General features: G+C 52.8%; 2 protein-coding genes across 2 annotated transcripts; one reads left to right on the top strand and one right to left on the bottom strand.

The window, feature by feature from the left end:
- Positions 1-205: 205 nt before the first annotated feature.
- W97_02911 (uncharacterized protein) lies at positions 206-2,585 on the bottom strand (the record flags this gene model as incomplete). The annotated part of the gene is made up of 7 exons (XM_007780810.1): positions 206-488; positions 614-1,011; positions 1,063-2,094; positions 2,154-2,241; positions 2,294-2,347; positions 2,399-2,416; positions 2,482-2,585. 7 exons carry the CDS (start codon positions 2,583-2,585, stop codon positions 206-208), a joined length of 1,977 nt encoding a protein of 658 aa, XP_007779000.1.
- Positions 2,586-3,226: 641 nt separating this feature from the next.
- W97_02910 (uncharacterized protein) lies at positions 3,227-12,916 on the top strand (the record flags this gene model as incomplete). Its single annotated transcript, XM_007780809.1, has 1 exon — positions 3,227-12,916. The coding sequence occupies one exon, from the start codon at positions 3,227-3,229 to the stop codon at positions 12,914-12,916; it is 9,690 nt and encodes a 3,229-aa protein (XP_007778999.1).
- Between the last annotated feature and the right edge of the window lie 155 nt (positions 12,917-13,071).

The following is a 13,071-nucleotide window of genomic DNA, read 5'->3' as shown; positions in this document are numbered from 1 at the left end:
GTAATATGTAGTAGTGGATCTGTCAGACAACACTCGATGTGGTCTCGATAACTTCACGAATGCGACATCGATTCCATTTCAGCTTGTTTGCGGAGCTCGAACACGGAGATGGTAGGGTATAAAGCTACTCAGAACGCCCACGCTATGCGATGTAAGACCAACTCAAATGGGCGATATTCTACCATCACTCTAGAGGAGTAGAAGATCAGCTTCGACCCGCATCATCCGAAGCCCATGGGTTACGCTCCTCTTCGGAGCCGCCGTCCTGACGCTCCTTCCCACTGTCGGTGCTGACATCTCTGCGCTCCCACCGGTCCGCTTCTGCATCTGCATCCTGCAGGTTATCCCCGGTTTCTTCGTCCTCATCATCGCCAACAGAGAAGGGTGCATCCAGGTTGTGCTCTTGACCCGGCGGAGGTGGTTGCCGCCGTTCCGGCTCGTAACCTTCACGCACTTCCTCCACTTGCTCCGTGCCAGGGAATGTACGTCTAGAAAGCTATGTCAGCGTGCGTGAGACATTTTTGCATTGCTCCGGAAGGACAACAGTGGTGCACGCGAAAAGCACTAGGGGACACGTGATGCGAGCGGTTGATAGAGAAAGATGAAAACTTACACGTAGTGCTTCGGCTCAGACTCATTCCAGGCTGCACCGCCCTCTTTACGCGCGCGAACCCGTTCAATCTCCTCTGCCTCGTGGTCCTCGACAACCAGGTCTACTAGCTGACTCCGGTCCGACTTGGCTGAGCTGCTCGACGATGACGTGTTTTGCCGCAGTAAGGTGCCGATGATAGGTATACGTGATTGCTTTGAGGACGAAGCTTCGCCGCTACTTTCACTATCCCGGTGCTTGCCCTTGTCGACGGACGTTTGTATGTTTTCAATTCGGCTCTTGCGCCGTCGCTTGTTGTCACGTGTCGGCTGCAGCAAGTTCCGATTCGTCGAAGTAGTGATCATATTTGGATCCTGGTATATTGCTTCTCTTGTTGCCTGATGTGCTTCGATTACCGGATACTGTGAGATGACGTCAGTAATGATACCAAAATACCTTTGACGTACACTCACATTCCAATCACCGAACTCGAGCGCTCTCGCGTTGGTGAACAGCCGTTCATCTTCGGGATCCAAAGGCGGGGCCTCTACCTCTTCATCCGTTGCCCCGTAGTCTCCCGAACCACCCGTATTGTGGTAACCCGGACTCAAGGTTCGTGCTCGGCTCGAGGCCATCTTGCTAAGGAGCGGTGTCTTGTGGTCGTGGTTTGGTTTCGGTATCCAGTATTTGCCTTTCCCGTTGCGTTCGTATCTCATGCCCTCGTCCATCCTCGCCCTGCGTGAGGAAGATTCTTCGTGCGCCAAGACGTTGTCACCCGCGTCGAAGTAGCGATACTCATATTTCCCGCCAGCAAACGTCTCCTTTGTGTCCTCTATGAGATCTCTAGGGCCAAATGCGTCTCTGAGAGCGTACTTGACCGGCATCCTAGCAGCGGAGATCGTGATATCGGCGTAATCGTGCCAGGAGAACGCATACCAGTGCGATATTGCAAACAAAGGCATCTCAAAGCAGATCAGTGCGTCCTGTATGGCAGCTGCGAGGTTATCCGGGGTATAGCCGGGCACATCATCTGGCAGCGCACCGAGCCAGACAAGGATTGACAGAAAGAAACCTTGCCAGTAGGACGCGAAGATGATGCCTTTGATGCAGAGAAACTTGGGCATTGGCCGGAACGGTTTCAGGTCCTTCGACATGCACACCCAGAACATAGCAAGAGCGTACAAGCTGATGGTGATGCTTAGATTGTACATGATACCGCTCCAGAGGTAGCCGGAAGTAAGTCCGATGTAGCCTTCCTGATATGTTCCAGTGGCCCTCATCACAATTGTGGCAACAGATAACAGAGGTTTGACCCATGTGTACTGAAGGATGCCTCTCTTCACAGCCAGAAATGTATGCGGGTCTGATATATCGACTTTTGGAAGGCAATAGTTCAGTGGCCACAGATGGGATACGGGTGCGCGGCCATGCATCAGGATGATCAGGGAACGTTCGCCGCCGATGAAGTTGATGAGGAGTTGGAAGAAGGTGTAAATAGTAAAGGCCTGGTGAGCAGTTAGCCGGCTGCTGCGCCTGAGCATAGAGCAGAGTGCTGCCCCCTCACCTCATACACATCTCGAAAGGGGTCGATCCAGAAAGCGGCTTTTAACGAAACCAGGCTTCCCCATGATGCTATCGAGTATATGGGAACCCTGCAGACAAGTTTAGACTGAGACGGCAGCTGAAGCAGGCGACCGAACGAACATCAACAGTATTCGCACCACATATCTCTGGAGAAGCGGCTTTCGGTAGTTTTTGCTGCAACACTAGATCAGCTAAGCGTCATAAAGGAAGGGCTCAATATCTTACGTTTGCAGCCAGACTGATCTGTGAGCCGCGGAGGCGAGTGTTAGCAGGCATCGTCATACGAGTTGAGAGCTACGTGGACGCACAGGATAGTGAGGAGAATGCCAATCAGTGATGCCACGCCTGCTAGGATGATGACCGCATCGCCAAACCGCGAGCCTGTCCCAACATCTGAGTTCTGGTCGCCCATATCGAGTGCGCCTGCCCTCGGAGCTCACGCTGGAGGGCGTATACGGCGCTGCCTTCAGGCTGGTAGGGAGATGGCTATCCAGCTGGTCCTGTATGCGGCTTTCAGTGGCGGGGCATCTTCATGTACTGTGCTGTTAGCAAGGTGGTAGACTGGTCAGGCAGACAAGAACCGTGGTGTTGACCTTGCTGTCGTCAGATGTCAGATGCTGCACGCCGCAGCGCACGGACCTCTTTGGAGAATGGCAGCGGCCCGCATCACCACCTGCAGGTGGACATGCAGCTTGCACCTCTGCGCCTCAGCACCTCCCTAAACTCTCGAATCCACACCTTTAAGTCAATTGACCTGGCGTTTACCTCTTCACCAAGGACTTCAGGGCGAGCTTCCGTGAGAAGGCTTGCTCGATGCGTGACGCGACCGGCATTGCACGCGTCAGCTCATGATGAAGGCGCCGCGGATACGCTTTCTGACTGACGGGTTCAATGGCGGATGAAGGCTTCACGGAAGCGCGGCTGAGGCCGGAGGGCGGGTTCAATTGGTTTGGCAACTTTGAATGCGTGGGAGACTCTTTGCTCACTCACCTCCAGGGTCTTCCTCGTCGAGCTACTCGTCAGCGGTATTCTGTAGGTGCCCAGCTACCTCGTATGTACCGTCAAGCCGCTAACCACAGCAGGACGGTCTTCTTCCTCTTCTACTTTAATCGGCTGTTTGCAACCCTGGTCTCCTATGGCATAAGAGCGTATACATGGCACAAATACCGAGCCTATATCGACATACAGGCACTTCAGATATCCCTGCTCGCTGGTCGAATCTTCTTCAAAGACCTCCGCTATCACGGCCATAACGAGACGATACTCGTCCACGGAGGCTACATAACCTGGCGTTACTGGTATCGCAATGTTCGAGAGAGCGAGCTATTCACCCACAGGAAATCTGGACCGTCGAAGGGCTCTACCAGTGAGAAGAGTACAAGCCAGAAGAGAAGCACTAGCAGAAGTTTGGACAGGGAAGAGAAAGCCGGTGACCAGGTGGACAAGCAGCTACCTTGTCGTATCAGCATCAAAATCTCGGGTTTGGAAGCTTTCCTCTACAACAGAAGCCCAGCGTATGACAGCGTTGTGGAAGCTGTTACGCGTGCGGCCAATTCCGCCTCATCTGACGATGAGAGCCGCCCCGAGGCAGAGAACGGGGAAGGTAAAAGCTCGGACATCTCGTTCGACGAAAAGCACGAGGCGGCGATCAGGCCGTCCAAGACCACCGACTCCGCCCGGTCACAGCAGACGAATGTTAGCGGCACACACAGCCATGGGAGCCAGCAACAGCAATCTTTGCAACTGCCCGCTTTCTTGCATATATTCCCCATACGCTTGTCTTGTAACAAAGGCGCAGTTGCTCTTGGAAATGAGAATACTAAATGCGTATTGACTGCAAAGTTCGACAATGCGAGCGGTGAGTTTGATGTGGGTGAGGCTGGAGAACTGGACATATACAAGCAAATATTCCATTTCAACGTCGTGCATCCAGTCGTCCACATGAGACCAAACACAGACTTCAAATCATTCCAGCTGGCCACCGCTATACGCTTGAAGCAAGAAGCTCGAGATGGGCCCTCAGCAAAACATGCCAAGGCTGCTCGATTGGCTCATCCTCGCCATAATGTCTTGCAAAAGTTACACAACTTGTCGCCGTTCTTCCGCAAATCCGTGGAATCTGTCAACCCATCCTCGCAAAAGGCCGACGACAAGACACCTTCAGCTAAACTACAGACGCCACTTCCAGGCGAAGGGAGTTGGCGAGGTTTGACAAGATACCTTGACAACAGCCAGTTTGATGAGCACGACGAGTGGGATGCCGTCGAATACGGCAAATCATCATTGATTGCTGACATAACTCGCGTAAGCTTCAGCTTCTACTGGGACATCCCTGGCCCCAAGCCACAAGAGATTGAAGGACCGACAGCTGTGGATTCACCCATCAGACCGGATGTCAACGGTGCCAGTCCGCCAGATTACGGCCTTGAACTCTACATCTATGGCGGAATCGTGAACTACGGGCCCTGGGCAGACCGCCAACGTATCAACTTCCAGTCGTTTTTCTTTCCGAGCTCCTATGTCGATGCACATCCTGCCAAACCATTAGCAGCAGGACAGACTCGAATAATCACCGTTTTCAAACTCTTCCTTACGGTCGAGGAAGAAGTCACTCTCCGTGTTCCGACTCGGGAGCCGTCCAAAGATTGGAAATGGAGAGGCCGAGCCGAGAACATGAAGGATCAGGCCAAACTAACCTCGGAGAGAGAAAAGGGCCGTGGAAGGGGCAGGATCAAGTCATTCAGAAACAGAAAGGGAGATAAGGGTTTATCTGGACCGAACGTACGGCCGTTCGGTTGGATAGATGTCAAATTCGCCCCAGACACGACCGTCAACTACACGATGGATATGGTAGCCCAGAAGGACGGCTACGCAAACACACTTGTCGCTGATGTTCGCGGCATCGACATCTATTCGAGCGTCAACCATGGGCTCTTATGGCATTCGGGCAAGATTGGCCTGGACTGCGACCTTTCCTTCCCACTCAGATGGAATGGTCTACGCCAGTGGACGTTCAACATCTCATGCAATGATTTAGAGCTTTTCCTGCTTCGGGATCATCTTTTCCTGATTACCGACATAGTGGGGGATTGGGGCTCAGGTCCTCCGTCAGAGTACTACACGTTCACACCGTTCAGATACAAGCTCAACATGAACTTCAGCAGCTTTAAAATGTACCTGAACACCAATGACTCGAACATTGTGAACGATCCGTCGGATTTGGAAGACAACAACTTCATTGTGCTTTACGGAAGAACGCTATATGCTGATCTACTCATTCCCCTGGACCGATTCCGTCCAGCTCGGAATGAAATCCGTTTCGATGTGAGAGGATATGACTTTGGCCTCGAGATGCGCATGCCCTCCAAGAACACAGTCAACACTTTTGTCAAGTCGAACAACGTTGCGACTCTCGAGGAGCTGGCTATGGACGGAAGTCACAATTATTTTACCAGTAGTTCCGCTTCTCTCACGGACACGCTCAGCATCAACATCCACGGATCCAAGTTCTCGCTGATCCTGTATGGATTCTTGGTAAGACATCTGATGAAGGTTAAAGACAACTACTTTGGGGACGATCTGCACTTCAGGACGCTTGAGGAATTCCAAAACACTCCTCGAAGAGGGTCGATCGAGGAACGTCTAGACATCTCGAAACAGGGAGCAAAGAAGTCCAATGATCTGGATGTCATTCTCTGCATTGGCGCCAACGACGCTAGCATTCTCCTTCCAGCAAACTTGTATTCTGCGGATGAGTACATCCGGGCCGACGTGCCATACGCCTTCTGTGATCTTCGCTTCACGAACTACTATATGGATCTCATGGTCGATTTCAGCCCGGCCTCCATATCAGTCAGCGACAAGCAATCAGACCAACAAGATGCAGCCAAGTCTAGCGGACGTACACAGCTGTTCATTGATCTCATTAGCATATACGGGCACCGCTTGTTTGGCCTGCCGCCTACAGAACCAACATATCTTTGCAACTACGACTTCAACGTTGGAAAGATCACCGGGGAGTCGTCAGCTCGCTTCCTCGAAACTCTACTTGGAGCCATTCAAGCATTTGCTTTTGGCCTGGACGACGATGAGAATGCGATGCCGCTCACAGAACCATTGGTCATCCACGACGTGATCTTCATCCGACTCAAAGCCGCAGGTGTTAACATCTGCCTTCGAACAGCGCTTGATGCCCTGATAATGGGCACAGGCGCCATCACCTTGGACTTTAACGATTGGGCGGGATCGACGTTCTCTCAGCGACTGAATGTGCTAGTACCCAACCTCACACTGGCATGCTTCGATCCAAAGTCGCCCTCACCAAAACGCACGGGCAGCGAAATGGTTACCGCTAAAACACACGCTTATCTGCAGACGGATATCTCGCTGCATATGCTTAAGAGGAAGCTCGGATTCAGTGAAGAACGGCAGAAGCAGCAAGCTCACCTTAACGAACATGACCAGAGAACGGATCGTACCCCTTTTCTTCTGCACGACGAGCTTGACCTCGGTATGTCGCGACCGACCCGTGCGCAGAGCAGTCTTTCTCCGCCAGCCTCAACGTATCCGGCCATTCCATCCCCCCTGCGACAGATCAATAGCGACGCGAGCTCAACAAGCCGCTCAAGCTTACGGTCAAGTCGCTCGACACGGTCTGGTAATTCAATTGCAACCTCAATCACCAGTCTATCTTCAGATAAAAACGAAGCTCGAAGGGCTGGAAGGATCGGCTACAAATCGTCGTTGCACTCCCAGTCTGACCCAAGCCTCGCAGGGAGCCTTCATGCAGGCAATTCGTCATCTTCAAGTGGTCAGTTCGGTCACAGATCTTCGTCTGAAGCGTCGAGAGAGGAGCAAAAGTATTCTCAGAGTTATAAGAGCGCAAGGGGCCGTAGAAAGCGTCAAGAGGAATCCTCTGAGGTCCTCACGAGCTCTCTAGCCCGTCCTGAATTTCCGCTGGACGGTGTGGCGTTGGATGTGAGCGATGTGCCACCTTTGACTCCACCTTCGAGGAAGGAGGTCACGTCGGTTGGCAACAGCTGGCCTGCTCTTACGGATGGCTCACGCAATACATTTGACGAGAACTTCGTCCACACAAGCTTTATCATCACCGCCGGTTCTGGTGTAAGAGCACTTTGTACTCCACAAGCAGTCGCGTCCATCGCAGTCTTAATCCAGTCTTTGCAACCGAAACACCCGGAGGACCTCCTAGATTCCTTCCAGATCGAAGTCATGTCTAAGATCTTGAGTATTCGTAATCGCATAGAGGGCAAAGGTACATCGAATCAATTCAGCTTACGCTTACCATGTGCCCACCTGCGCTTCTCGGATGACTACAGCACGATTGACGAAAGTCATTATCGATCTGAGAAAGACCAGTACGATGTCATTGTCGAGAACCTTGGTGTCGCAGCTCGGTCAAGATCTTATCCAAAGACCGAGTCGGAGACGAGTTCCTTCTCATTCCATGCTACGCTCGACTCTCTTGACGCTTCGGTCAAGGATAGCTCGCGCGAGACGAACTCTGACGATGCAGCTGTCAGGGCAAGGATTGATGACGTCCTCTTCTGGATGGTCTCTGCCGGGTCTACTTCAGTCAACGCATCTTTCAAAGGATTCGAGATTGTTACAGCAGGCAAGCGAATAGAATACCTTGCGAGACTGATCCACCACACCACTCTGTTAGCCGACGATTTACGATCTCAATTCGCAAACCTTGATGCGCAAAGTCAGTGGCGGCTGCGCTTCTTCGCATACACTTTGACCATGCTTGGTGGAGAGACCCCAGACCCGCCGTTTCTAAGCCGACCGTCATACGCTTTGCGTGCGGCAACTGACCACCTGCGTAACCACGACTCATGGAAGATCATATCGCGCTTCCGATACATCTATGACTGTTTATCTCCAGAACAGAAAGAAGATCTGGTAAACCGCTGCCTAGGCGAGTTTCCTTTCTGTCCTGCTGACGCTGAAGGCCGTGTCATCTCAAGCTGGGATCAATGGCGAACCTGGGATCTTGCCCACGTCAAGAGAAGCCTTGCAATGCGGAAATTGTACGGCTCTTGGGCTGAAGTCAACGATTTACACGAGAACAAACAGCTTCCCGTCGGATTGACGGTGAGGTCTACCGGTATCAGGCTTATACTTGACCCTGGACCGAAGCAGAGTGAGCTGTCGACGCGCATGCTAATGGTGGCGCTGTCTATGTCCCCTCCACAAGAACCATCCGGCTTGATGCTTGTCGAAAACGACGCTTCATCAAGGAAGACCACACTGCATACCAGTTCAAAGTCACTCACCTGTCAAATTAACTGGGAAGTGTGCGAACTCGTTGAGAACCTTCTGCGGCTTTTCCAGGAAGGCCAGTCCTTCAATCGCAAGCCTTCAGTGTCCACTGTAGGCTCAGTCGAGCTGGCTGAAGTGCACGAGCCGCAAGATCACGATATCCAGGTGTTTGTCACAACGGACTACGGGAGCATTGCCTTGGAGTCAATCAATTTGAGAAATACTTGGACGGTCAAGAGTTTGAAGGCGTCGGTCATCGCAACTGATCGAGCAGAATCGTCCGCAGGATTCATGCTCTCCACATTGGTCCATGCCGACTCCGCAGCTGTAGAACTGCAGTCCCACAGAAGGTTGCTGATGCACTGCCGGGCAGATGGTCCGAACGTCTATGTGTCTAAAGACAACTCTGATCAAAGCGATACGTGGCGTATCGCCGGTGCCAGCAAGAAAGTCCTCGTACAGATCAAGGAGGAGATAATCGGGCTTGTCGAAGTCAGCGACGCCGTGTTGTGCGACGAAGTTGCTTATTTCCAGCGCCGACGTGATCTGTTCGCCCAAGGCATCAATCCTGGTAACAAGCACCACACAACGCAGAGAAGCGCGCCTTCGCCAAAGCTCGACCTCGCGTTACTCATGGACGCCTATCAGATCGATGTAGCAATATTCCAGTCCATGAGCTACTCCATATCTGGAGAGCTGGGCCGGCTGTCAGCAGTACCCGTTCTAGGTCATGAATGGGCCTTGAACCTCAACTACGATCTCTCTAGCAGCATCCACCACTTACGCAGCAACACCAGTCAGCGTTCACAGAACATTGCAGAATTAGGCATGCCTCCGTTTAACGGTGTGGTGCAGCTGACACATTCCGGTGAACAAACAGTCGTGGGTGTCTCCATGATCATCGAGCGCATTAACTTGGATGCTCATGCCTTACACGGACTCCTGACCGCAGCGCAATCACCGGAAGGCTCAAGTGCGATCCGAGCCATTCAAGACGACGTAAATGTATTCAAAACACATTTGGCCGAAGTCTTTCCCAAGGACGTTGCTCACTCGTCGAGGCAAAGCGAGGAGCCAAGCAAGTCGCCACTTGCATTCGATGCCAGCATCATCTTTGCGGGACTGTGCGTCTCAGCTACCGCCCCCGGTTCTCAGTCAGACTCGTCAAAGGTGAAAATGGTCTTCGAGCTTAGTCCCGTGAAGATCAAAGCAACGAACGTGTCTCTCCTCGACCGTTTGGTACTCCCAATGCCAGAGATCATTGTACAGCTGCAACAGATGACCATGGAACTGAAGCTGTTCGACAATAGGGTGTCCCAGCGATGCGGCAATGTTACATTCGGCGTTGGTGTCCAATGCTTATCATATCAGGACGACTCTGGTCAGTTCAAACGTGATTATCGCGTCCAGAGTTCAGCGCTGGAAGTCAATCTGTTTCCGGACACCGCGTCAGCCGTCGTGGATGTGATTAACCACCTGCAGAACCGTCTCAGCGGTCTTGACTTATCGAAAGAGAAGAAGTATCTACGTCGCCTTCGGCAACCGCGACGACTTACTTCGACGTTGGAGAACTCCACGGCTGACAGCGCACAGCAGGCGAATGAGATTGATTCCGCTGCATTATTCGATGCTGCCTTCTCGATGGAATTGCCAGACATTCAAATCAGCTACATTGTTGGCAACTCCGCTCCAGCATTTCCAGGTCATGAGGTCGAAGACCTTGTGTTGTCGTTCAGGCGCATTGGTTTATCATCCAAGAAAGAAAACGCCGCACGACTCACCATCGAAGACCTGCAACTGCAAATGGTTCCAGCCTCACAAAGCAAGAGGCAACGCTCGCCGAACTCGGCACTCCTTCCTGAAGTGGTTTTCAACGTAGCGTACAGCTCCACCCAGCAAGATCGTCAATACACTTTCCATGCTGGCGGCAAGTCTCTGGATGTTCGGCTGGAGTCAAAATTCCTCTTGTCTGCGAATGTATTGCAGCAGTCAATGAAACTCGCGAACAAGGAGCTTCGTGCAGTTACTGCTGGCTGGAAGAAGGCACCGAGCGACGGTGGTGTTCAACGGTCGACCTTGTTCGCCAACAAGAAGTTATCCTCTCTCCTCGTCGATGCGGACTTTGCAGGAGCTGTTGTGTATTTGCACGGAAGCAGTAGCAACAATCGTGGTAGCACGAAAGCCGACATGTCTCATCGTAGCCGCTTGTCGCAGCGCGGGCGTTATGGACAATTCTCGGCTGATGATTCCACACCCAGCACCGCACTCAGAGCCCCCAGCATTGCTCTGAAGGTCCAGTACAAGGGCAACGTGGCGGAGCCGACCCTACATGTGGAGCTCAAGATTGATGCATCCACGAATACGCTCCATCCTACTGTCGTGCCTCTGATTGTGGACATATCCAACTGTATCAAGGAGATAGTCCAGGATGGCGACGGAGTTGAGAAGGAACCAGAGCCCAAATCGAGCTCTAAGTCCTCGGACGAGGAGAGCTTGGTCACAGCAGATCCAAGTGCATTATTGGGGAAGACGAGACTCAATTTTGGTTTCCGGATCTGCAGACAAGAGTTCAGCCTTAGCTGCCAACCTATCGCTCGAGTCGCCGCAACTGCGTGTATCGAAGACATCTACGTAACGGCCAACACTATCAGATCAACTGAGCATGGCCACTTCTTTGCACTCTCAGCGACATTCGACAAACTGCAAGCCTCCGTACAACACGACTACTCAAGGGAGTCGACGTTCAGTTTCGATGTTGAATCTGTAGTGCTGTCGCTAATGAACAGCAAACATCTCAGCGGCACCAGCGGTATCTCGGCTATCCTCAAGATCGATCCCATGCGCACTCACATCAATGCCAGGCAGTTGCAGGATTTCCTGCTCTTCCGAGAAATATGGTTGCCACCAGAGATACGGAAGGGACCGAGAGCGGACCTACCTTCAGCGAGCACGGAACCTCAAGAATACTTTGTGCAGCGGTATCAGCAAGTCGCCTCAGCCGCCGCCTTCCCATGGAACGCCACGATTCTCATTGCGGAGATAGCCATCGATCTGGACCTTGGACAGTCCATTGGCAAGTCTAGCTTGATCGTCACCAATCTGTGGGCGTCTTCCAAGAAGAGCTCGGACTCCGAACAGAACCTCTGTATAGGCGTTCAGGGCCTGGCAATCAACAGCAACGGTAGGATGAGCGGCTTTGTGGACCTGGATGGCTTCAAAGTTCGTACGTCAATCCGCTGGCCCTCACAAGCAGAGAGCTCTCGCAAATCACCCCTCGTCCAGGCAGCTGTCGGATTTACGAGGTTGCGTGTCAAAGTCGCTTTCGACTTCCAAGCTTTTGTCATCGCAGACATTTCAAGTTTCAACTTTCTCATGCACAACGTGCGTGTGGATCAGGAAACTGCCAAGGATCGACTGGTTGCAATCTTGGACGGCGAGAAAGTGCAGATATTCTGTACAGCCACAAGCGCCGCTCAGGGATACGCGCTATATCAGGCCCTGGAGCGCTTGATACAGGAGAACGAGATGGCTTACAAGCAGTCGCTGAAGGACATCGAGAAGTTCCTTCGCCGCAGCTCCACAACCGCGACAAGCCGGCCGTCTCTCGCTCTCCCCTCACTGAAACAGAAGGGTGAATCGCTCAAGGCTCCTATCTCTCTCCATACCGACGTCGTCGTTACTCTACAGCACATCAACTTCGGCGCCTTCCCAAGCACCTTCTCCGACCACCAAATCCTCAGCCTCGAAGCGCACGACGTACAAGCCCGTTTTGCCGTAGCACTCGAACGCCACAAAATTCATAGCGGACTCGGAATGACGCTCGGCCAGCTCAGTCTCGCCCTCGCCGCAGTCTCCCAGCCCAAAGCACCCAAGACCCTCGGCGAAGTCAGCCTCGAGGAAGTGGTCCGCAGTGCAACAACCGCGAGAGGCGGCACCATTCTCCGCGTCCCAAAAGTCATCGCTACGATGCAGACATGGCAGGAACCCGACTCGAACCACATCGACTACACTTTCAAGAGCGCCTTCGAGGGCAAAGTCGACGTCGGCTGGAACTACTCCCGCATCAGCTTCATCCGCACCATGCACAACACGCACACGCGCACGCTCGCCTCACGGCTAGGACGGCAGCTGCCGGAGTCGGCGGTCAAGATCGCTGGGCTGCCTGATGCGGACGATGCGGATGGCGGAAGCCTCGAGAAGAAGGCGAGCCCCGAGAAGGAGAAGATTACCGCGGTGGTCAATGTGCCGCAGAGCAAGTACAACTATACCGCGCTGGAGACGCCCATTATTGAGACGCCGCAGCTGAGGGATATGGGCGAGGCGACGCCGCCGTTGGAGTGGATCGGGTTGCATAGAGAGAGGTTGCCGAATGTTACGCATCAGATTGTTATTGTTACGCTGCTGGAACTGGCGAAGGAGGTTGAGGATGCTTATTCTAGGATTCTGGGATCTTCGTAACATGGCGTTTATCCTGTCTTGGGGTGGCTGGTGGCTGGTGGGCTATGTCTGTTCGGCGTTTCGGTGTACTAGGTACAATTTGGGTTTCCGGGCGCCTGGCGCATCGCTCTGCACAGTATTGTAAGTTCATTGTATATACACGTAATATACCCCGA

This window comes from Coniosporium apollinis, assembly GCF_000281105.1.
Source record: "Coniosporium apollinis CBS 100218 chromosome Unknown supercont1.11, whole genome shotgun sequence".
NCBI lineage: Eukaryota > Fungi > Ascomycota > Dothideomycetes > Coniosporium > Coniosporium apollinis.
The sequence above is the reverse complement of the archived record's forward strand: the minus strand, read 5'-3'. Positions and strand labels throughout refer to the sequence as shown.